The sequence below is a fragment of the Trachemys scripta genome, chromosome 9 (assembly GCF_013100865.1).
Source record: "Trachemys scripta elegans isolate TJP31775 chromosome 9, CAS_Tse_1.0, whole genome shotgun sequence".
Lineage (NCBI taxonomy): Eukaryota > Metazoa > Chordata > Testudines > Emydidae > Trachemys > Trachemys scripta.
In genome coordinates this window covers 61811766-61836985 of record NC_048306.1, presented here as the reverse complement: position 1 = coordinate 61836985, position 25220 = coordinate 61811766, and the positions used below count along the sequence as shown (strand labels likewise).

General features: G+C 41.6%; 1 protein-coding gene across 20 annotated transcripts in view; it reads left to right on the top strand.

Annotated features, from left to right (window-relative positions):
- The window catches only part of PER2 (period circadian regulator 2), an 86557-nt gene that overhangs the window by 39479 nt on the left and 21858 nt on the right, over window positions 1–25220 (top strand). For 19 of the 20 annotated variants that reach the window (XM_034782501.1, XM_034782499.1, XM_034782497.1 and 16 more), the window contains 12 exons: window positions 5077–5216; window positions 7672–7750; window positions 10322–10428; window positions 11392–11545; window positions 11941–12049; window positions 13433–13564; window positions 16091–16187; window positions 17529–17685; window positions 17786–17916; window positions 19171–19374; window positions 19610–19870; window positions 21390–22246. In XM_034782501.1, coding sequence (XP_034638392.1) covers window positions 5077–5216; window positions 7672–7750; window positions 10322–10428; window positions 11392–11545; window positions 11941–12049; window positions 13433–13564; window positions 16091–16187; window positions 17529–17685; window positions 17786–17916; window positions 19171–19374; window positions 19610–19870; window positions 21390–22246 — 2428 coding nt within the window. The remainder of the gene's footprint in view (window positions 1–5076; window positions 5217–7671; window positions 7751–10321; window positions 10429–11391; window positions 11546–11940; window positions 12050–13432; window positions 13565–16090; window positions 16188–17528; window positions 17686–17785; window positions 17917–19170; window positions 19375–19609; window positions 19871–21389; window positions 22247–25220) is intronic. The other variant, XM_034782502.1, reaches the window with a different exon arrangement.

The following is a 25220-nucleotide window of genomic DNA, read 5'->3' as shown; positions in this document are numbered from 1 at the left end:
GTTCAGGACACTTTTCAGGCTTTTCTCCTCAGTTTTTTTAAGTAGTGAGCTCCTTCCATTTTTTCTACTATCTGGGCACTCATTTAGAGGACCGTTTTTTCCATAGGGACTACTCTCTTTGCTGCTCCCTTCATGCTACCTCCTTGCCCCTCTCTTACCTCCCTTCTCTCCCCCCCCCCCCCCCCCCCCCCAAAAAAAAATAAATAAATAGAAGAACAGGCAAGGAGGCACAAAGCCAAACACAGAACGTATTTCATTTACGCTGAATACCTGCAGCCTGTTGCAGAAGAAGAATTATGCCAGCTGTGTGTCTGGCACAGGAAGCCTTGTTCTGCCAGGGCAAGGAGCATTCATGATGCAACATAGCATGGTCTCTGTCTAAATGAAAGCTGGCATCCAGGGCAGAAGCCTTGTGCTAGCTCTGATCTAGACCATAACTATCTTAAAACTCTTGACGTCTTTGGAAGGGACTGCAGCCAGTTAAAGATGCCAGGATTCCAGTAGTCTATTTGACTTCATGAAATGGGTCCTTTTGTACCTGGGAAAAGAATTAGGCATTCTGCCATTACCTGTTCATGGGGAGAACAGCCCTCTGTCCAGGGCTGAAATTTCCAAAGGTGATTAGGGGTGTTAGCAGCACAACTTCCATTGACACTTGGGAAAATTGTGTGGTCACAATTGTGTGGTCCCCTAATATCTTTGAAAATCTTCAACCCAGGCCTTTAAGAGGACTAGACTCCTTCCTTCAGATTGGGGTCCCCAGGCATAGGACAGAGCACACTTCCTCTTTAAGAGTGCAAACAAAGTGAATGCTTCTTTCATGAGCCAAAATGGAAAAGGAGCTGAGTAAAAGCCCCAGGAAGCCAGCAAAAATCTAAGATACCTTAAACAGCTAAGTGTCACAAAAAGAAATTTGGGAGGCCTCATATCTCTTTGTTTCTCAAGGAATGGAGAACTATTGCTGTTGGAGGGCGAAGAATTTGACTATGACGAACAGGAAAAGGCTTTTCTGTATCCCGACCTCCTTAGTTGAAACATTAGAGTTGTGTGTTTCAGACTTTGCTTTCCTCAAGGAAATCCAGCATTGTGAATTTTATTCCAGCTCTTGAAGATAGTTCTCATGCAGGGGAAATAAAATGAGACCCTCAGAATCCATTATACATTTTCTATAAGATGGCTTCTCAGTCTAAGATCTGGTTATCAAAACAGCGAAGTTTCAGATTTAGGAGGGGTTCTGAAGCTGAGCGTGTTGTCTTCACTAATCTCAGACACTCATGTCAGTAGATCTTGGAAGGATTAACAAGCTGGCCAAACAACCTAAACACTCCGTTCCTCCTGTGGAAGCTAAATCTTGTGCAATAGGCGCTGTCTGGTCTGGCCCTACCCTCCAAGGCCATTTCTCTCTGTAGAGGCCTGATTTCTGTATTGAAACATATTTCTGGTCAAAATCATTTTCATGGAAGAACCATGTAGTATTTATTAACCAACACATTGTTCTCAGGAATGTCTCTAGCATTCATTTTTTGGAGTGAATTTCTTTATTATTAATTTTATTTATTATTTAAAATAAAAAAAAAACCTCTTAGGATTTGTGATTCTCCCACTCACGTTGGAATTCAGTGCATCCATAAGAGAAATTATAGAACATATGAGCTGTCAAGAAACTGGTTGTTTGACCTCAAAAGAGCCAGACCCAAACCATCAGAAAATCATATTGTATTTCCTTCTGTCTGATATGGCTGAGGAAAGTCTTCAGTCCTCCACTTCCAGATGTAGCAGATGCTGTATTACGGATCTGTACAAGGCATAAATTGAACCAATTTTAGTAGGGATTCTCTTCCATTCTACCACATAAGTAGCAAGTCTTGAGCAGAGAGATCCTCAATATCCCTTAGAAAGTTGTACAGGAGAGAAATTTGGGCCTCCATGTCTACATTCACAGGGCACTGCAATATTTATTTCCAGGCATCTCTGTTGCATGCTTCAGCCACAGAGTTGGTCCCAGAGTAACTCACCTTGTTAGATGGCAGGGCAGGGACTCATTCTTTTTGCAGCCTACATTTTTTTCTTTCTCTCACTATTTCACTTTTCTCTGGTGATCGTTAATGCTGAGTGATTTGGAAAATTTCTTAACAGCTAATTTCTTGTCTCCAAAAGCCAACTCTGCTATTCTGTTCCACTCTTGAAGATTAATAACTATAGATATACTAATCTGGACACTCTGGGATCCACTGCAAAGCTGGTGGTCAGATTTTTGTACCACAATTAACGTTAGCTTTAAGAACTGTACTCTTGTAAGTTTATTATAACTGTGTAAGAATTCTTCTGGCAGTTGGATTGTTCACCACCACAAAAGTACACACCTGGTCTGCATAAAATGAAAACAACCCTGTAGTGAGAATTAGTAGAGATAGCATTTAGGGAGGGGAAATTAACAGATAAGTAGTTTTCCATTACTTAAATGTCTTCAAGCACAGAATATAATAAATGTGTATATTTTAATTTGCCTTAAGGGTTTTTTGAGCCTTTAGAGGGTTCCCCTTTTCCAACTCTTCTCCTCAAGCATGAGGAATAGAAACTTGGTAACATTGAACATAGCTAGATAGTTCCATATTGTGACGGGTTGGATTACAGAAATCCCCTGGGAGCTGCCACCTGATGTGCCAAGACTACTTCTACCCCTGCTTTCCCTGCCAGCTCAGGACCCCAGCACCCTGTCTTGCTGAGCCAGACACTCCCGTCTGCTCCAACAAAGACCCAGGGTCTGAATTACTTGCCCCAAAGCTGCAGGCTTACCTGAAAGCAGCTAACAGAAGTGTTCCTGTCTTTAACACTCAGATGCCCAACTCCCAATGGGGTCTAAACCCAAATAAATCCGTTTTACCCTGTATAAAGCTTATACAGGGTAAACTCATAAATTGTTCGCTCTTTATAACACTGATAGAGAGAGATGCACAGTTGTTTGCTGCCCCAGGTATTAATACATACTCTGGGTCAAATACAGAAAGTAGGATTTAAGTGATTCCAAGTAGTAACAGACAGAACAAAGTAAGTCGTCAAGCAAAATAAAATAAAATATGCAAATTTATGTCTAAACAAACTGAATACAGATAATCTCACCCTCAGAGATGCTTCAGTAAGTTTTTTCCTCAGACTGGACACCTTCCACAATTCTTTCCCCTGGTACAGCTCTTGTTCCAGCTCAGGTGGTAGCTAGGGGATTCTTCATGATGGCTCCTCTCTCCCCTTCTTTCTGTTCCACCCCTTTATATATCTTTTGCATAAGGCAGGAATCCTTTGTCACTCTCTGGGTTTCCACCCCCTCCTTCTCAATGGAAAGACACCAGGTTAAAGATGGATTCCAGTTCAGGTGACATGATCACGTGTCACTGCAAGACTTCATTGCCCACTTGCCAGCACACACGTATACAGGAAGACTTACAGGTAAAACACACGCATCTGTAGACAACTGTCCTGATTAATGGGAGTCATCAAGATTCCAAACCACCATTAATGGCCCACACTTTGCATCATTACAATAGGCCCTCAGAGTTATATTTCCTATTTCTAGTTTCAGATACAAGAGTGGTATATTTATACAAATAGGATGATCACACTCAGTAGATTATAAGCCTTGTAATGATACTTTACAAGAGACCTTTTGCATGAAGCATATTTCAGTTACATTATATTCACTCATTAGCATATTTTTATAAAATTGTATAGACTGCAACATCACACATGTCAACTAAAATATTCCCTGAAGAGCTCAGTCATTGTTGTCTCCGATAATACTTCAAAAGTACACAAATAAAACTGTTTTGTTATACTATAGCTATGAACTTTTGATTTCACTGGTGCTGAGCTAGAAAACTACTTTAAGTACTAGAGGTTTTGAGGGGATTTTACTAAGTAAAGGTCATATTAGCATACAGCCACTATGTAAATATAAAATTAATTCCTTTTTGAAGGAAAGACCAGGATTAAGGCAAGAGAAAGATTATTAAGTTATTAAAGAGTGACCTTGTTCAAAATGAATGGTGTTCACATGATTTAATGTGAACACCAAATATCAGAGGGGTAGCCATGTTAGTCTGTATCCACAAAAACAAGGAGGAGTCCGGTGGCACCTTAAAGACTAACAGATTTATTTGGGCCTAAGCTTTCGTGGGTAAAAAAAAAACCACTTCTTCAGATGCATGGAGTGAAAATTACAGATGCAGGCATAAATATACTGGCAGGTGAAGAGAAGGGAGTTGCCTTACAAGTGGAGAACCAGTGTTAACAAGGCCAATTCAGTCAGGGTGGATGTGGTCCACTCCCAATAATTGATGAGGAGGTGTCAATACCAAGAGAGGGAAAATTTGCTTTTGTAGTGAGCCAGCCAGATCCTATTCAAGCCCAAATTAATGGTGTTAAATTTGCAAATGAATTGTAGCTCTGCAGGTTTTCTTTGAAGTCTGTTTTTGAAGTTTTTTTTGTTGAAGGATGGCTACTTTTCAGTCTCCCTGGACATTCAATAACAGATTTAAGTGTTTGCCTACTGGCTTTTGTATGTTACCATTCCTGATGTCTGATTTGTGTCCATTTATTCTTTTACGTAGACACTGTCCAGTTTGGCCAACGTACATGGCAGAGGGGCATTGCTGGCATATGATGATGGCATATATCACATTAGTAGATGTGCAGGTGAACAAGCCTCGGATGGTGTGGTTGATGTGGTTGGGTCCTCTGTGTCCATATGCCCAAATAAATCTGTTAGTCTTTAAGGTGCCACCAGATTCCTCATTGTTAATGTGAACACCATTACAAAAAGTAGAATGTTCTGTTTTTTATATAAGATGACAGAATAATTTACTCTCATTACAGTTAATGTTCAAAGGCTCCAGTCAGGATTGGGTACTCTCCAAGAAAACCATGGGATGGGATTTTTCTAGAGCTCTTATGGGAGTTAGATGCCCAACTCTCTTAAGCACTTTTGAAAATTCTGTCCATGAGCTGTTGCACTGAAGACCTCACTGTAGACAAAATTCTGTGCAAAACAAATAATTAAGTAGTCTTTCTTTTCATTATTAGTGCAGGAAAAGAACACGAATATATCTTCTACCACCCATTTCGTATGACTCCTTACCTTATCAAAATACAAGATACTGAGAATGCAGAAGATCAGCTTTGCTGTGTGTTGCTTGCAGAAAAGGTGCACTCTGGCTATGAAGGTAATAACACTAAGATGCAGTGATTTTTAGCTGTAAAAACCAAAAGGTCTGCATTATTAAAATAACAAACATTCAGCTGTTTTATGAAATTGCATGTAATATAATAGGAAAAATGACTGTCTGATAAGAACTGTCTTGAGCTAACTAGATCAGGGTTGCCACACATCTCTCATGTTATAAACCATGAGTATTTAAGGGGGAAGATATTCAACCCACAAATAAGTTTTTCACATCCTTTCGTGAACAGCAATATAGGGCATTCACAGCCAAGTCATGATTATTTTAAAAAAAATAACATATAAATATAAATGCAGCAGTTGAGGTAATTGCTGAAGCTCATTTGGAGTCCTTCGGTGGAATCCTGGCCCCACTGAAGTCAAATGGGAGTCTTGCCATTGACTTCATTAGTGTCAGGATTTCATCCTTAATATGTATCCTCAATTGCATGAAGAGGATTGGGATGGGGAGAGGAAGATGACATCAGTGTTGTTCTTGAAAAGGAACATAAACAGCAGAGAAAATAATTGCAATATCAGTTTTTCTGATTATGGTTAAGAGAAACACCTTTGTATATGTTTGGCATGAGGATGCTTATTCACACGGGGTGAGATTTGTCTCTTTACAGAGGGACTGCAGAACCCTTTGTGCTATGGAATGCACAAGTGTGCTGGTGCCCAAATATAAATGCACAAGTGTGCTGGTTCCCAAATAAGGATTTACTTGTACATTGGGTATGTGTAATCATAAGGCAGGTGTGCACCTGACTGAAAATGTGGGCCTAGCTCAGAGGTGGGCAAACTACAGCCCGCAGGTCACATCCGTCCCGCAGAACCCTCCTGAACGGCCCCTGAGCTCCTGGCCCGGGAGGCTAGTCCCCGGCCCCTTCCCTGCTGTTCCCCTTCCCCCGCAGCCCCAGCTCACTGCACTGCCAGCGCCGTGGGGCTACAAGCTCTTGCCAGGGTACAGCTCTGCAGCTGCGCACCTGACCCAGTGCTCTGTGCTGCGCAGTGGCGTGTTTGGCTCCAGCCTGGCGGCGCGGCTGTAGTGCCGCCAGCCACTGGCGCTCCAGGCAAAATGGTAAGGGGGCAGGGAGATGGGGGGGGGGTTGAATAGAGGGCAGGGGAGTTCAGGGTGGTGGTTGGGGGGGGCGGGAGTGTGGATAGAGGTCGGGGCGGTCAGAGGGTGGGGAATGGGGTTGAATGGGGGCAGGGGTCCCGGGGGGGGCAGTCAGGAAGGAGAGGGGGAGGTTGAATGGGGCGGCGGGGGGGCAGTCAGACAGGGGTTCTGGGGCGGTCAGGGGATGGGGTGGTTGGATGGGGCAGGGATCCCGGGGAGGGTGGGGGGGCGCGGTCAGGAATGAGAGGAGGGGTTGGATGGGGCAGTCAGGGGACAGGAAGGGATGGATGGGGCAGGGGTCCCGGGGCGGGGGGGCGTCAGGTGGTGAGAAGGACGGGGGGGTCGGATAGGGGGTTGGGGCTGGGCCACGCCTGGTTGTTTGGGGAGGCACAGCCTCCCCTAACCGGTCCCCCATACAATTTTAGAAACTCGATATGGCCCTCAGGCCGAAAAGTTTGCCCGCCCCTGGCCTAGATGTTTTTTCTGAAATATTAGTATGGCAAAACACAAAATGAATCCGGATAGTGTTGCCATAACTTCAGTCACATACTTCTAATTTTAATCACAATGGTCTTAAAAGCAACATCAGAACTGCAAAGTGTGACTGTTAAGCTTGAGTCAAGTCATAAACCAGCCTGAAATGAAAATAGTCTTCTTGGGTAGATGTTTTCTATAGGCATGTTATGAATCTGATTCTGCTTGTAAGAGCCATTCTGCTCGACACAAATCACACTAGCATCAAAGGTCAGATCCTGGTCTTTGCTGCATCTGCATTGTACCAGCACACCTTGTAGTCCCTAGTATACCAGACTTTTTGGGTCCATTGCCAGAGTGCAGCTGCAGTCTCGCAGTTCCCAGATGCCACAGTGGTCCCTTCAGGTGATTGCAAGTGGGTGAAAGTAATACTAACTTTGAGGCTATCCTCATTTGTGTTGGGAGCCAAACCAGGCCCAGGATAAGGCCGTGGCATATTAAAGCAGTGTACATCATCTTTGGTCTCGCTACCCTCTTGGGTCCTCTGTGAGGCGAAGCTCAGCCACACCCAAGGAGTGAACCCCAGATATCAAGAAACAAAACAATTTTGATTTTGTATCCAATACGTTCATCTTGGAGGTAAAATATTGCTATAAACTGTAATATATAGGTGATCAGGACTGTACTCTGTTGTCATTAGGAGGGTACATGTGGATGTGAGCAAGTTAGTAACATTGAAAACTGCTGTCTGTGGGTTAAAACTTATTCCATGCTGACAGAAGGATCCAGGTACTGTAAAGCAATATATGCATATGAAAAGTGCTGTCAAGCTATTTTCCCTTTTTTTTTCCTTCTGTCCTTTTAGCACCCAGAATTCCTCCTGACAAGAGAATTTTTACAACTACGCACACACCAAGTTGTTTGTTCCAGGATATAGATGAAAGGTGAACAACTGAAACTACTATTTTTTTGGGAACGGCTGTTTTTATTTATATGTCCTCCACAAAATATCCAATAGCTACACAGCAGTTTTAGCCCTTAACTAACGTCTACATTTTAGGAAACAAGCAGATATCTCACATTACTGTCAAATATATTATGTAGGTATGTGTTTTGTGACACACACACACACACACACACACACGTTCTGTCTCTCTTGTTCTTAAAATAATGAATTTAACTAAGAAAAATAAAAACAAAAAATCCCCAAACTTTAACCGATCTGATTTCTATTATAATGTGAATGCACACTATGGATTTTGCTAACAGCTAATCTTTAAGTGATTTTTATTGCAGTTGAAAATGGAAAACATACTTGCCAGCTAATAGACTGCCTGCTAGTAATCAATCGCTCTAATAACTTATGCTGACCTGGTGTGACGCCGGATGTTGTCTCTGCAGAAGAGCGCTTTTAAAGTCACAAAACATTACTTATTAAAATGTTCTCTAAGTTTAATTCTTTGACTCAGTTTAATTAATAAGTAACTGTATGTCACATGCATTCCCTGCTGGCACAGTTACACAGTGGACATACGCTATCCAATTAGATAGCAATCCATTCTCCTTTATAGTTTTACTGAGTCCTTGGAGGCAAACGCTACAGAGGAATCAGATGATTTTCCCCTGTGTTGCAGCATTTGTTGCAGTTTAAACTGAAATCTCTACTGTCGTGTTTCTGCTATGTCTGGTTCTGAAAAAACATATTCTGTTTCCTTAATACTTCATAGTTTCTATTAACAATATACACATTTGAATCAAAGTAAATTTTCATAATAACCTTAGCTCTTAACCATCCATTCAATTTTTAGAAATGCTGTTAATCAGCTCATGGAGCAAATATTGTATATGGAAATAGATAATGATACTGAACTAACAGTTCTGATAGATAGAATGCACTTGACAATATATTATTTGTTAATAATGTGCATATGGAAATTCAGATTAAAAATTCATGCCTGGTGACTTCTTGCTTAATGGTAACTAAACTTGCATGTTCCCTCATAACTAAATTAGTGGTAAGAGTTCAAGTTGCCAAGATTAGTAGGGCAGGTGTTGCACTCCAACACACCATCTAACATAGTGTTTGAAAGCTAGCTGAGTGTCTCTCCCCTCTGTCCTCCACCTGCCTACTTTCAGGAATATGAAACCAATTTCACCCCCATCTCTTTCAACCTGGTCATGTGATAGTGAAGTCTACGCAAAATGAGAAGTCATTGAGAGTAGATTGTATAGAGCTTCATAATACATTTTCTCTCCTTATGTGCTTGTAGCCTTGAAGTATTTTAAATATCCACAGTGTTAACTGTCATAATTAGCATGCTCACCTCTGAGAGGTTATTATTTCAGGCTGTCTGCAAACTCAGGAAGACATTGCTTCAGTTATGCTCAGGTCACGTTTTCGTGTTTTCTCTGTGGCACAACAGCTACAGACCTGTTCTTAAATGAATGCTGAGATTTGGGAATAGTTGAGGTCTGTCTGTATGCTCCAGCCCCTATCCCAAGGTGGTGCACCTCATGCTTTTGGAAACTCTAACAGAACATGTTGGAGGGGAGTTCTCTTGTGAACTGTCAGAAGTGCACTGCTGAAAGCAGTGCCTGCCCTGTAATGCTTCTAGGCTCCACGGGAGCAAGGACCATGTTTCCCTGGAGTTTGTTCTCTGCTCGTCAGGCATTTTGTGACAAAAATGCAGATATCTGAAATCCCAGATGTCAGCTTTTGATGTCTACAAAGGTAGTTGTTTGTATCTTGCAAATAACTTCTAATCCATCAACTTCTTTGGCATAAGTAGGAATGCTGCGAATAGTGCTAAGATGTTTTTCAAGGCACATATGGAAATTAGGCACCTAGTTGCCAGTTGTGCTTCAAAAATCTCCCCAATATGCATATTTTAACTAGTCTATGAATGAGTTTTTGTTGCATTAACCTAAAAGCTTTCGTCATTGGAACAAAGTCATTGTTAAGTTATGGAGGTCTAATAAAATTTTAGACTAGCTTCTAACATTTTAAGTCTTCCTTAATTTCTTTTAAATACCTGAACTTCTGGGCTGAGTACGTGGCAACACTTCAGAAAATTAAACCTTTAATCTGAGAGGAAGAGTGGATTTCTAGTTGAGGCACCAGACTTGGGTTCAGGAGATCAGTTCCTGGTTTTGCCATCTGGTATGACCTCTTTGTCTCAGCTCCCAATCTGTAGATTGAGGATACCTCCCTATTTCAGAGGGGTTTTGTGAGAATAAACTCATTAATATTCATTAATGTTATGGAGGTGCTCAGATACTCTGGTGATTGGTGCCATAGATAAGTGCTATAAAAATGAATGCAATCTTCTCCAAAGGGTTGTCGCATGTTACTATGGAACTGATACTAACACTTCCCCAATTCAATTCCACATCGTTTTTTTTTAATTTAAAAAATAAAAAGCTAAAGCTTAGAAAAGAGAGTTTTTAAAAGAAATATTTCAAAGTAGGATTTTGTGTGCATTTACTCCACTTGACTTTCTTTTCTTTTTTTTCAGAGCTGTACCTCTTTTGGGATACCTACCTCAGGACTTAATAGGAACCCCTGTTTTATCGCATCTTCACCCAAGTGACAGACCTCTAATGCTAGCAGTTCACAAAAAAAGTATGTTATCTTTTACGTTAACAAATAAGGTAGATTTTTCTAAGAAATCTACAAAATACAAGTTAGAATTCAGGGACCTTAAAACTTTCAAGGAACTAAAGGGGAGACAAGCAGGTAGGTTGTATAGAATTAGTCAATTTTCTGATTATTTGTTTTGAAAACAAAGAAAAACTAAACTATACATTTTCATTTGGTTTACAGCTGAACATTTAACACTAGTCAACAACAAAATGGGAGAATTATTACTCAAGTCTTGTTCCTTAGGGTAAAATCTGACTGTTATAGACAAAATAGCCATAATAAGTAAATGTTAGCCATTTATCAGAAAGATAATTGTCTCAAGATCACACTCGTATATGTAGTCATTTTTGAGTGATCTTTTTTTCTTCGATTGATGAATTGACAGGAAAGAAAATATGAGCCTCTTGGTTAGTGTCAACTCTTTGCATAATTTTTGAAAATGGAATAATTTTTCAGTTATTTTTTTTCTGGGGACATTTTTCTTGGTGCAGTTAGTGTTGCTATGATGGCATCAAGTATTAAAATCTTGTTTTTGTGTTTTTACATACAAAATGCATTTACAAAAATATATATATTTAGGTGTTCTACCTAGTGAAGAATTTTATGTTGGAGAACAAAATTCAGTATTGCAAATAGTCTGATTTATGTTCATTAAAATGTGTTTGTAGGTGTTGGTATGGGCAAAGAATATAATTTTAATTTCTATAAATTTAAATATATTCAGTGAAGGTCAGTTCCCTCTGGTGGCCAAACACTTGTAATTTTCCCTTTTGATGTGAAATTACTCAGAGTTTGGTTACTGGATAAACCTTGACTGCCATATATGTATACAAATTAAATTTTTTTGTTGTGAAATTATTGTAAAAATTGAATAAAAGCATATTAAATATAATTTCCAAATATGAATATAAAACTGACAGTTTTCTAAAACTTACTTTATAGTACTTCAGTATGGTGGACAGCCTTTTGACTATTCACCAATCCGGTTCTGCACTAGAAATGGGGAATACATAACTATGGACACCAGCTGGTCTAGTTTCATTAATCCTTGGAGCCGAAAAGTCTCATTTATAATCGGAAGACACAAAGTTAGGACGTAAGTAGACAAATTATATTAATTAATGAGGATGGGGGTTCAAGTTTGCGTAGCAGCTCTTTTTAAATTAGTGGAAGAGAGCTGTACAAAAATGACAAACTCAAACTGCTTTTTTTTTATCTTGGTATTTGGGTTTTGTGATTGTAAGTGTATATTATAATACATTAAATGCTTTTAACAATAAATTTGTAAGTGCTGCAGGTTTTTCCAATATTGTCAAGAGTTACTTCAGAATGGAGAAGCCATGTTCAGAGTAAGGTTGCGCATTTTATCAGATTCAAAGTTTTTTAGATGCAATAGAATAGGAACAAGAGCCTATTTAATATATATGAAAGATTAATTTAAGTTGTGTTTTACATGCATTTGGAATATTTTGGGTATGATAATTTTTACAGTGGTCCCTTAAATGAAGACGTATTTGCTGCTCCCAACTACACAGAAGATAAAATCCTTCATCCTAGCATTCAGGAAATCACAGAACAAATATACCGACTGTTGTTACAGGTAGGGTCTGGGGTTTTATGTGGAGCTGGGGTCTTGGTAAGTACTTACATGGCCCCCATTACTGCAGTACCTTAGAGTCTTATATTTAATACATTTTGTCTTCATAACATCCCTTTGCGATAGCGGTGTATTACTCCTATTTTACAGATGTCATTTGTTGAATTACCTAATTCTCTACTGTGTAACACATTCCTTTACACAAAATCTACAATCAAAAACTTATGTCCTTATGATCCCATCTGCATTTTACACCAGGCATCCCACAACCTACACTAGCAAATGTACCCAGCCTTTTACCCTCTCCATTCAATAGTTTAAATGATTACAGTTTACTTTTTAAGAACAAAAAGTTATATTTCCCCTCCACTTATCACCATAGCAGAGGTCACAAGAATAAATTGCATTGCAGTCCATTCTCCCAATTCAGACAAAATGGCCTGTTTAGCATCATAAGGAAGAGATCAAAATAACCATTTTCCACCCAAAAGAAAAGTATCTTCCTGTATGACAAATTAGGACAGAGGTCCCCAAACTGTGGGGTACACCCCCTGGGGGGGGCATGGAGGAACATTCGGGGGGTACAACTGGGGGCTGGGCTAGTTCCCATGGGGGGTGAAGAGGGAGCGCCACCCAGCTTGGCTCCTGGCCCCCAGCCCTGCGCCCAGGGCCCCAGCTGCCGGCCCCAGCTCTGAGAGGGAGGGAGGAGGAAGTGCAGATGAGCAAGGAGAGGCATGAGGTAAAAAGTTTGGGGATCACTGGATTAGGACCACATAAATTCATATACTCCACTAATATGCTCCAAATCAACCAACGCCTGCAGTTCCCCAAGTATCCAACAGATACTGGCACTATTCCATGCATAAGACTGTCAATATATTACACGGGTAGAGTTGAGGTTAATTATTGAATCTTAATGTCAGTTTTCCAGACTGCAAGACACTTAGGGTACGTCTACACTACCTGCCGGATTGGCGCGTAGTGATCGCTCTATAAGGGATTGATTTATCACGGCTAGTGTAGACGTGATAAATCGTTCCTTGATCACTCTGCCGTCGACTCCTGTACTCCACCGCGGCGAGAGGCAGAAGCGGAGTCGACGGGGGAGTGGTGGCAGTCGACCCCGCAGTAAGTTGACCTAAGATAAGTCGACTTCAGCTACGCTATTCTCGTAGCTGAAGTTGCATAATTTAGGTCAATCCTCCCCCATCTCTCTTTGCTCCCTCCCTCCCCCCCTCCGCTTGATATATAGGTATAGTCAAATATATCCCTTGCTGGGGTCTTAAGAAAGCATGTAGCTATAGTATCTTGCTAGTTTTTCTCATTCTGAATTATCAGTATGTGCCTAATTTTTGTTAAAGTTGATTGCTAATATTTTGTTTGCAGCCTGTACACAACAGTGGATCTAGTGGCTATGGAAGCTTAGGTAGCAATGGATCACATGAGCATTTAATGAGTATAGCATCATCCAGTGACAGCAATGGGAACAACAATGAAGAGACGCTAAAGGACAAGCATGTAAGTTTTTAATTTTATTTTTTAAATGAAGTCTTTGGTACAAAACTCTCTCTAACTGAAAACGATTTTCACTGTTACTGTGGTTTCAAATTCTGGGCTGGGACTGAGGCTACTGCTGCATTGTGGCTCTGGCCAGGTCCCTCCAGCAGAAATGCTGGGGAGATGGTTGGTCCTGTTTGAGAGGAATTCCTATCCAGGACCAAAAACAGTGGTGGATTAGCCAGTGGGCCAATGGGGCCCATGCCCGGGGGCCCTGGAATAATGGGTGCAGACCCACTCTGCCTGCCCGGCGCTCCTGCTGGGGAGTGGAGTCGGGGCACAGGGGCTTGCCCTGCCCCGCCTGCCCCGTGCTCCTGCCAAGGAGTGGGGGAAGCCCCTGTGCCCTGACCCCACTTCCTGGCAGGGGCGCCAGGCAGGCAGGGGAAGCCCCCGTACCCTCACCCCATTTCCCCAGCAGGAGCAGGGAGGGGATGGGGGCCTGCAGGTGGAAGGGGTGGGGAGGGGCCCCTACTTGCTCTGGCCCAGGGCCCCACAAAAGCTTAATCTGCTTCTAAGCCGGGACATAGCTTTATTAGTTTGTCAAAACTTTTTTCCTTAATTTTGTAAAGGAAGAGCTAGTTGGCTGGCTCACCTGTTTATGGATGGAAGAAATGAGGGGGAGGAAATCTTTGTGTTTGTCTTCTTCCTGTGAGGATTGTGAGACATTCTACAGAAGAGCAGTGAACTTGTATGATGTGTGGATGGCCTAAGTTGAGGAAATAACCCCCACCACGTTGCAAGTGTGAGACAGTTGCCTAGGAGTGGAGTAGTTTGGGTCTTTGAATGATTGTCCATATGGTTTCCGCTCACGTGCATGGAAAAAGATTATTTTTGAATAGCAGTGTCCTTTGAGGCTGTGCCTGGACCTTGAGATTCTTGTTGGCAAGGGAACCCAAAGACAGATAACGGTGTCCTACCCCTAGTTAGAGCCTAGCAAATAGTTGATTTTTTTAGTTCAGGGGTGAATCAAAAAAAGTATGAAAACAACTCATTTCAATTCAAACTAAAACTGAATTTTTAGTTTTTCTTGCCAAAATAACAAAACAAAACACTTTTTTGTTTTGGGTTGACTGCAGCATTTTTCAATCTGAAACAATTTTTTTTTTCTTTTTTTTTTTTTTTTTGGTTTTTCATTTTGGGTTGTTTTTAGATACTTTTACCTATGAATCTTTTTATTAGCTAAATTTCATAATGAACTGATTTTTTGAATGACAAATTGAAATGTGTTGTTTTGACCTTTTTGACTCTCTTCCATTTTTGTTTGAAACTATTCACTGAATTGGACCTGAATTCATGAATAGTTTTGATGACCCCCAAAAGAGGAATAGTCCTGGGTCTTTTGCTGGCTAGGGCAGACGATGTTTTTGGTGCCCACCTGGAGAAACTGAGCCCAAAAAACCCCTGCTCTGACTGGTACAGAGCCCTCTGAATATAGTGCCCAGGGCGACTGCTCTGGTTGCCTGGACCTAGAATCATTTTTTTTGGCCAATTTACCATTCACTGAAAAATTTCGCCCAGCTCTAGTGTTTGTGTTCTTAGTGTTGGGCTGGCATTCAAATCTGGACTGCAGAAGTTTGCAGATTCTTTTGAGAAATATTTTAAAAATTTATTTAATATAGCTTCTTACTGATCCTGCTGTTGTGTTACAACTCCTGTGGGCTTTCGAGTATGTCATTGTCTTTATTTTCTACTGATCAGCACAAATATTATATGCAGGAAAAAGTATCTTAGCATTCACTGAAACCTTATTTAAAGACTTCTACCTTCCCCATCTTGATTTTAACAATTTTTTTTCTAAACACGAGCATTAGAAATACAGCTTTTTGTTAAAACTATTCTAGCAAGTCCAGAGGCAGGGTCAGAATGATGATACGTTTTGTGGGGCTAGACTAAGAATTTTAATTAATGCTTTTTAAAAAGGCAGGCAGATCTCTTTTGAAGTGCTATATTAAGCATTATAAAAAAAATTTCAGAGACCATAAATGGGACTGAGTCTGTTGTGTAGAATATTCTTTTTCTTATCTTCCTCTGCCAGCTCAGTTACTAGTTTTAAATGATAAATGGCCCAATATTTGTGGAAAAGTGTTTTGTTCTTGGTAGTTTTGTGGTCCACTAGCTAACACTGGAAGAATTAAATGCAGTCTGAGATGCGACTATGTCAGCAATAGCGTGTAGTAAAATTATGTAAGTCTTTGCTTTGCTTTCTCAGTCAAGAAAAAAAAAAATGTGTTCATCAATCCTTTCAGTATGTGTACACAGCCTGTAGAAATGACCTTCCCAGCTCAGGTCAACAGGCTTGGGTTTGTGAGGCTCGCACTAGCAATCTAAAAATAGCTTTGTGGACAGCAAAGGTCTTTGAAGTTGCGTCTAAGGTTGGAGCTTGGGCTCTGAAGCCTAGGGAGTTCATTAAGGACCCAATATGTATGAATAGGCCAAAATTTTCTAGTGACTGTTTTTTCTCTTCACACACCCCTTGACACTTTTCAGGTGACCTGTCAAGATGCACATATGGCCAGAAATGAAGGACAACATGTTTTCACTGATAGAAGAGTGAAGCTGGAACATAAGAAAAAGTCTTTTGGAGGTAAAGCAGCAAGAGCTTGCATTTTTTTTCTATAAAACAGCAGAATTTCAGATTTTTGTTCAAGCCAGCTGTGTTAAAGTAACTACAATTTCCAGGCGAAATATGACTGTCCGACTATAATACTAACTGGGAAACAACAGAACATTACTTTTATTTAGTACTTTTTATGTTTATGGATGTGAGTTCAGTGTCTGAGAATTGTATCTAATATCTTTTTGGAATTTTCCAGTTAATTGAATATTTTTGTGATGGACAACTTTCAAAGACTTAATAGCTAAGTGTGTTCTAAGATAGCTATTTGGATTATGCTATGTTATAAGTAATTTAATTATTATTATCTGTCTCTCTTCTTGCATATTTGTTCTGTTTCTGGAAGTAGTAAATTCCTTCAGACAGGAATTTTATTTTGTACTGCAACATTGTTGGTACATAATATAAGTGCAGTTGTAAGAAGATGTATAGTGAGAGCTTTCCTAGATCCTGTCTTCATTGCACACTATTCTCTTTAGCCTTACTGGGGAGTATTCCACCAACCATCAGATAATTGCATTTTTTTAGTGGGTATTAGATCATGTCAGCATAGATATTGTAATAAATGCCTCAGCCCAACTGTGGTGTGACTCAGAGAAAATATCATGAGGCACATGAATTGAACTCACAGTTTTTAAAGTGAAAAGCTAAATTTAGGAAGGGACCAAACGTTACAAAAACAACTAAAATATTTTCTTTCTGCTTGTAACTCCAAAAATTCATAGATACTTTCAACTTGTTGTCACTCATAAGATTTAAAATTTGGACATACAAAGAGTTTGGCTATTCCCCTGGTTCCTTAATACTGTACATCCACCATAGTAGTCCTCAGACCTTCATAAATTCTGTTTTGAGTATGCTGACTGAAAATAAGTAGGGGGAGGGATAGCTCAGGTTGTGAGTTCAATCCTTGAGGGGGCCAATTAGGGATCTGGGGCAAAAATCTGTCTGGGGATAGGTCCTGCTTTGAGCAGGAGGTTGGACTAGATGACCTCCTGAGATCCCTTCTAGCCATGATATTCTGTGATTCTAAGTATGTACTGAATACATCATAATACAAATTAAATTTCAAGTTAAAACTATGAGGACTATTGGTTTTCTTCTAAATGTGAAAAACATTTATGCAATACTTCTGTTACATGTGACTGGCACAAACATTTTATTGCAACATTTACTGGTTTTACTATATTTTAATGAAGGATAACTTCTGAGTCATTCAGAAACAAGACATAAATTAGGGTTTGATTTACATCTGCTTTATTTTAAGAGTTATGAAGGGTTAACTTGTAATAAGCATGAATCTTTATACAGAAAAAACAAATTGTTCCAGTGTTCGGATGGAAGATATAACTGAAAAGGATACTGTAGCCATTGCTGCTCATAAGAATGTGCTTACAGAGGAACTGGCTTGGAAGGAACAGCCTGTGTATTCTTATCAACAGATTAGTTGTTTAGACAGTGTCATCAGGTAGGCTTCCATCCAATGTGTATTTGTTGGTGTGTTAACTGTTTTTAACCCCTAAGCTTGCAACATTTTTATTTAACTTTGTTAAACACTTATTATATAGGTACTTGGAGAGTTGCAGCATACCTGGCACAGTAAAGAGAAAATGTGAACCTTCTTCAAACAATGCTGCTTCACTGAGTTCTGATGATCACAAGCAAAAAACAGCTGATAATGCTGTTAAGCCATCAGGAGGTATTAATTAACGTAATTTTTTATTAGGATTTAGCAAAAATATCAATTCTGTGAAGAACATTCTCAAGTATGAATTTTTTAGGTGGAGGGGGAAAGAATGCCCGTGTTAGATTTTGACATTATAATGTCTAGCAAGACAATGTGGCAGTGAAATCAAAATTCTAAATAACTCTAGATGAGAGGGTAACTTCTGCACTGTCAAAGACAATTGATGAAATGTCTTCTTACAATTTCATTATCTGTGTACACTGAACAAATCACATTAGTGTTAGATTTTTATAAAGCTGCATAAAATTGTGAAAATTCATGAATGTTTGCAACTTTTGTAGTGTGATAATCTGTTTGTGGTTAAGATTCCCTTAATTTGCGAGTTTCTGAAGGCCTTGACAGCAAATCATAATAGAAATAACTATAATCTTATTTTGGTTATGACATTTGAACAGCTGTGTTTTTTATGGTAGTCACACAAGTGCATTGAGCATATTAATATACATATGTAACTTTCCTGGGGGTCAAAGCTAAAGCAAATCAATTAAGAGGCAAGCATTGGATATGACTTGTTATAAATAATTATACAATTTTAAAGTAACCGAAGATATGTTGTACTTTTAAAAAGAGAATTCTTGATGGCTAACACATCTCCAATAACTACATCTAAGGTTGACATAATTGTTGGAAAAGGATGGAGGAAGTAGAAAAGGGAGGCAGAAGGAATATATAAATAGGAATGGCAGAATTTTATTTTTATTTTTTACAATTTTGACAGAATATTGTTTTTAAGCATTTGTTTTGATTTTTATCTTTTTAAATTTTCATAATTGTTGGAAATGGGGGGGGTGTCAGACAATTATTTAATGACAGTAGACATTGAGATTCAAAAAACTAAAGCTTTATAACTGTTAAAACACAAATTGTCAACATCACGTGTCAAAATATATCCTTAAATCAAACACTAAGTTCTCAAGAAGCATTCTTACTTTGCCTATCTGTAAATTTCAGCTGTTATCGATGGAAGTGGGGTGTGTGTGTGTGTGTGTTAGAGGGTAATAGTATGTTGTCTTGGAAGTTGGGGTAATATCTGATATACACATGGCCCTTGCTGAACTATTGGGATTGAACAGAATCTGAATAACTTTGCTGTCTTCTCAAAAGCAATTCAGTCTCTTTGGCATTTTATGACTCAGGCGACTGATTTTTTTCATTCGCTTATTTCATGTTTCATCTAATGAAGTTTTAACTTTTTCTCTTCTAAAGAAGAAAGAGTGCTGTTGAAAACTCATATAGACCCTGCTTTGGTGAAGACATCTGATAAATCAAATGGTCCTCCAGTAGTTGGTGCTCACTTAACCTCTTTGGCTTTACCTGGGAAACCAGAAAGTGTTGTATCCTTCACCAGTCAGTGCAGCTACAGTAGCACCATAGTTCATGTTGGGGACAAAAAACCACAACCTGAATTAGGTACAGTACTTATTATTGAGATGAATAGCTTAATTTAAGACATTTTACCACTGGTTAATAATGGAATAGCTAGTTACAAAGGGATGATGTACGCTTTTTTGTTGCTATGGACAGACATCTTATGGACAGACATCTTATTTTAGAATTAGAGTGCTTTTATCGTAAAGTCTTAATTTTAAAATTAGCGGAATATTTTGCCTCATTTGCCTTAAACATTTTTTCACTTTTGTTCTAGAAATGATAGAAGATGGTCCTGGTGGAACAGAACTCTTAGATAGTCAACTTCTTGTCCCTCCATCCAGCACTATACATGCAAACCAGGAAAAAGAGCCATTTAAGAAACTGGGACTTACAAAGGAAATCCTTGCAGTGCATACACAAAAAGAAGAGCAGAGCTTTTTGAATAAATTCAAAGAAATCAAAAGATTCAAGATTTTTCAATCCCGCTGCAATTACTACTTACAAGATAGACCCAAAGGACGTCATGGTGAACGTGGTAAGGCAATAGTTGTCTTTTGAACTTTTTTTAACCATTAAAATTATCTGTGAACAGGAAAAAACATATCTTAGATGTTGCAGGTTCAGAAGCTATTGTTAAACCATGGATCACTTTAAGGGTGGTACAAATGCAATTGTCATTTTTCTTTGTCTAAAGTTAGGCTTCAGTGTTCACTGAACCCTGGATATGAAATCCTGCCCCTTCCAGGAAGCCCAGAACAGAATGGAGAAGGGACACTGATCTGTAGGGCACATGGTAGGAGGAAACAATAGAATGGAACATTATATGTAAAATAGGCATGGATTGTTGTATCTTTTGTATTGATAACTGGCATCCGTTACAAATTGAAATTTATTGCATTTGTATTTAACGAATCTATAGCGGGGTGGCCAAACTTACTGGCCTTCCGAGCCGCATACAACAATCTTCAGAAGTTTGAAAGCTGGAGCACAGCTGCCGGGAGCCAGGGCTTGGGGCTTCAGCCCCATTCCTGCTGAAGCCCCTACCCCACTGCAAGGCAGAGGTCCTGAGTCCTCCCTTTCCCTCCCCCCCCCCCCATCTGGTAGGCAGAGAATGGGGAGACGGGGGCTTGGATAAATGTACTTATAAGTAATTTTGTAATGGTGATGAATGAAAATGATCATGAAAGATGGTCATAGTATGGGGTAGGGAACTAACGTATTAGTTGAACTGATTTTAGATCAGCAGTATCAAACTCAGTCTGAGGGCAGAATTCAATTTTTAATTATGGTTCATGTACCATGTAGTTATTGACATCTACATACTATGCACAATCCACAGCAAGGTGTTTAACACCACTGATAATCAAGAAACTTTCTTCCCTGCCTTCTGGCAAGTGTGCGCCAGAATGGAGATTTTCAAATGTGTGAAATTTATGAATTTCTTTCATCTGTCAATCCAGTTGACTACTGACACCAGTTTAGTTCGTAACAAAAAGAAAATGTTAGTGTAGTCTTCCACATAAAATAAAGCAACACACTCTTCTACTAAAAAAAAAAAATCACCACACCACTTCTCCTAGTTTTGCTACATCTTTTGTTCTGTGTTTATTCCCTCTTTTGCTTGCTTGAGAGTCTTTAGAGTTTTCTCCCAAATTAAAGGCCTGTGTGGCAGTGATTCTCTAAAACAAAGAGGGCTAGAATTGCCTTTCTGCAGTTGCTGTTTTTATTGGCCAGAGAGAATTCTAGAGGTACTCACTCCTCAAAAACAAAAGTCACTGCATCAAAACTGTTGGCCAAAGGGGCGAAGGACTACATTTGGGCACAAAATGCACTGTTCTTTTCCCCTCCTCTTGATTTTCCTTTCTCTGCAATTGTGCTAATACAGTTGTTCCTGCAAAGTTTCTGTGCCAGAGGCGGAAGAGTGAACCTGACTACTCCCTAGTCAGTTCCATTCTGTTGGAATAGAGCAATAGACACAATTTTCAGCAGCTTCTGAGAATGTCTTGAAGGGACACTTCACAATTTGATGTAATTATTTCCCCACTCTGTTCCAGGTGGTCGTGGGCAAAGAAATGGTACTTCTGGAGTAGATCAGTCCTGGAGGAAAAGTGGAAAGAACAGGAAATCGAAACCAAAACGAATTAAACCACAGGAATCCTCTGACAGTACAACTTCTGGACCCAATCTCCCTCATCAATTTCCTCTGCAAGGCCTAAATAGTACAGCTTGGTCACCATCAGATATTTCTCAAGCTAGCCATTCAGCCATGTCTTTCCCTGCTGTTATGCCTGCATATCCACTTCCGGTTTTTTCAGCAGCAGGAACTGTGCCACCAGGTCCTGAGGCATGCCTTTCTGGTTTCAGTGATTTACCAGATTCTGGAAATAATTGTCCTATGCAGCCATCACAGTTCTCTGCACCTCTTGTAACGCCAGTGGTAGCACTTGTGCTCCCCAACTACATGTACCCTCAAATGAACAATAATTTACCCCAGACACTTTACAATGGCCAGCCCAACTTTTCTGCTAATCCTACTTTCTCTTCACAGTCAGTGTTTTCAGCACTGCCGCCATTAGCTGCCCCAAATCCTTTCCCTCAACAGACATTCTTTCCAACACAACCATTCCATTATAATACACCAGCAGAAAGTGAAAAGGCTCCTGCCATGGAATTACGAAATGATCCATCCCGTTCCTCCACACCGCAGTCTCTTGGTCCTCAAGATCAGGCCTCACCACCTTTGTTCCAGTCAAGGTGCAGTTCTCCTCTACAGCTAAACCTTCTGCAATTAGAAGAAACCCCCAAAAGTGCTGAAAGTGGAGCTGCTGCTGGTTTACATGGAGCTTTAATTGAAGAAGGAGCCACAGACAAACCCATAACTGATGACAGCAGCAGAAAAGGATCCTCTCCTGTAAGTATTGCATGTAGTTTCCAGAAAAAAAATACATCTTTACACTTTGAACATAGCTATTCTTCATAGTTCATGTGCAGAAATACTTCAGAAACGTTTAAAATTGAGTTTATTGTCCTAACAGTAATTTATGTAACATCAGTTTTAAAGCTGTACAATTTGCTTTTTTGCTGCAGAGATTCAATGTAATCTCTTTAATCCTACCCTCAAGTTTAGGTTGGAAATTCAGATTTTTCCAGTGAGCTCATTATAGTGAAATAAATGACTATAAACTTACTCTTTCCCTGAGGAAAAGAAGGGAAATGAAATTTGTTTTCATACTGAACAAAAATAGCATGCTGTTTTGTTACTACTTTTTTTTTTTTAAACAGCTTTAAAAAGTTTATATTATAAAGTTACTAGAAGAGGTTTGGAAATGTATTATTTTATCGCAAGACTGGTTACATTTTATTCAGTTAATATGAACACACAATATTATTTTCGACAAGAGAATTGAACCTGATTCTAAGAAACCATCTTAGCAACTTAATTATTTAAACTGTTTGGTTACAAGCTTTCAGGGGCAAATAAGTGAAAATGTAACTGTGAAGTAAGCACACATTATTCTTCGAGTGCTTGCTCATATCCATTCCATTAGGTGTGTGCGCGCGCCGCGTGCACGATCGTCGGAAGATTTTCTACCCTAGCAACACCGGCGGGTCGGCTGTGGAGCCCCCTAGAGTGGCGCCTTCATGGCGCTGAATATATACCCCAGCCGACCCGGCGCCCCCTCAGTTCCTTCTTACCGCCCCTGACGGTCGTTGGAACTGTGGAGCGCGGCATAGCTGTCCTCCACTCTCCCTAGCTTAGTTAGTTATTCGCAGTTGTAGTTATAGTTATAGTTCTAGTGTTTATAGTTAAAATAGTTAAATAGTTTTAAAGTTGTTAGATTTGTTATTATAGTCCAGGGGACTAAGGGGGTCGTCTCCCCCTTTCTCCCCCGGCCGTGGGCCCGGGCTCATGCCCAGAGCTCCCGGCTTCAAGCAGTGCGCCTCCTGCGCTAAGCCTATGCCCACGAGCGACCCGCACGACTCCTGTCTGAAGTGCCTGGGAGAGTCCCATCAAACAGATAAGTGCAGAGACCGGCAGTAATACAACTCCCGTCGACTCCGGAGACCTTCGTGGCGGCGAGAGACTTGATAGCTCTCACGGAGCCGGCACCGCCTCAACCACTGGCACCGACGGCACCGTTGACTCGCCCGGTCCAGTCAAGGGGGAAACCTGCCTTGATGCGCCCTCCATCACAAGGGCTGGAACCTCGGCACCGGTCCAGGTCCAGAAGCAGGTCCCCACGCCGCTCGCAGTCCCGGCACCGAATATCACCTCGGCGCCGGTCGTACTCGCGGCCAAGATCTTCATCGCGGCACCGTTCTACGTCTCGGCACCGCTATGATCGTCGGCACCGATCAACGTCGAGACGTAGTTCTCGGCACCGCTACGGTCGACGCTCGACGTCGAGAGGCCGCTCCCGGCACCGGGCATACTCCAGGTCCTCGTCGAGGTCCAGATCCGGCTCCCGGCACCGACGGGGTCATCGGCACCGATCGCGGTCCCGGCACCGTTCGCCGGCACCGCGCAGAGATAGATCATCTCCGGACCGGTACCGTGCGGCACCGCAGCCCACGGGAATCGTCTCGACGCTCTCGGCACCGCCATGGCCGTCAAGATCAGTGTCTCGCTCCTCGGAGGACCTGTCGAGATCGGCATACCCCCCTCAAGGGCAAGCCGAGGAACGGAACTTGGGCCATTGGCAGGAGATGGCAGAGGACCACTCTCATGGCCCATCTCACTGGTCGTTTTGGACCCCGTGGGCGTACCACCAGGAGCAAGGGGCTCCAATACCATCGACCTCTCGCTCGGGTCACTCGGTTAGAAGGGCCCCAGAATCCACCATCTCTCGGCCTCCGCCAGGGGGCATGGAGGCTTCCGTGTCCACGCCACCTGACACCATAGACCCAAGTACAGGTGACGCTCCGGCCCAAGAGCAGGGGGATCAGGACCCCCCCTTGGATCCAGTCCCACCGGAGGCATCCTCCTCCTCCTCTCCGGATGAGGCAGTGGCGGGCACCTCATGTACAGGTCCCCCTCCGATAGATCTTCGGGCTCACCAGGATCTCCTGTGTAGGATGGCCCGTAATATGGACCTGCAGGCGGAGGAGATAGTGGAAGTGCAGGACCCTATCGTGAACATCCTCGGAGCGGATGCCCCATCGAGGGTGGCGTTACCCCTGATCCGCACGATTCAAACGAATGCGGATACGATATGGCAAACTCCTGCTTCTATCCCACCCACAGCGAGAGGGGTGGAAAGGAAATACTTTGTCCCGTCTAAGGACTACGGGTACTTGTATACCCACCCCCAACCGTGTTCACTGGTGGTGGCATCAGTGAACGCACGAGAGCGCCACGGCCAGCAGGCTGCAGCGCCTAAATCAAAAGAGGCTAAACGGCTCGATTTGTTTGGCCGTAAGGTTTACTCAGCCGGAGGGCTGCAACTTAGAGCGGCGAACCAACAGGCGCTACTGAGCCGCTACAATTTTAACTCCTGGAACTCTATGGGGAAGTTTAAGGAGTTGATTCCCCAAGAGTCCAGGGAAGAGTTTGGAGCCATGGTAGAGGAGGGTAAGAAGGTGGCTCGGACCTCCTTGCAGGCCTCCTTGGACATAGCAGACTCGGCTGCGAGGACCCTGGCTTCGGGTATCGCTATGCGGAGGATCTCCTGGCTTCAAGTTTCGGGTTTGCCTCCGGAGCTGCAGCAAACCCTACAGGATCTGCCCTTTGAGGGACATGGATTGTTCTCGGACAAGACGGACTCTCGCCTGCAGAGCCTCAAGGACTCGAGAACAATCATGCGCTCCCTGGGGATGCATGTTGTGGGCCCTCAGCGCAGACCATTTAGGCCGCAGCCTCAGCGCTTCTACCCCCCCCCCCCCCC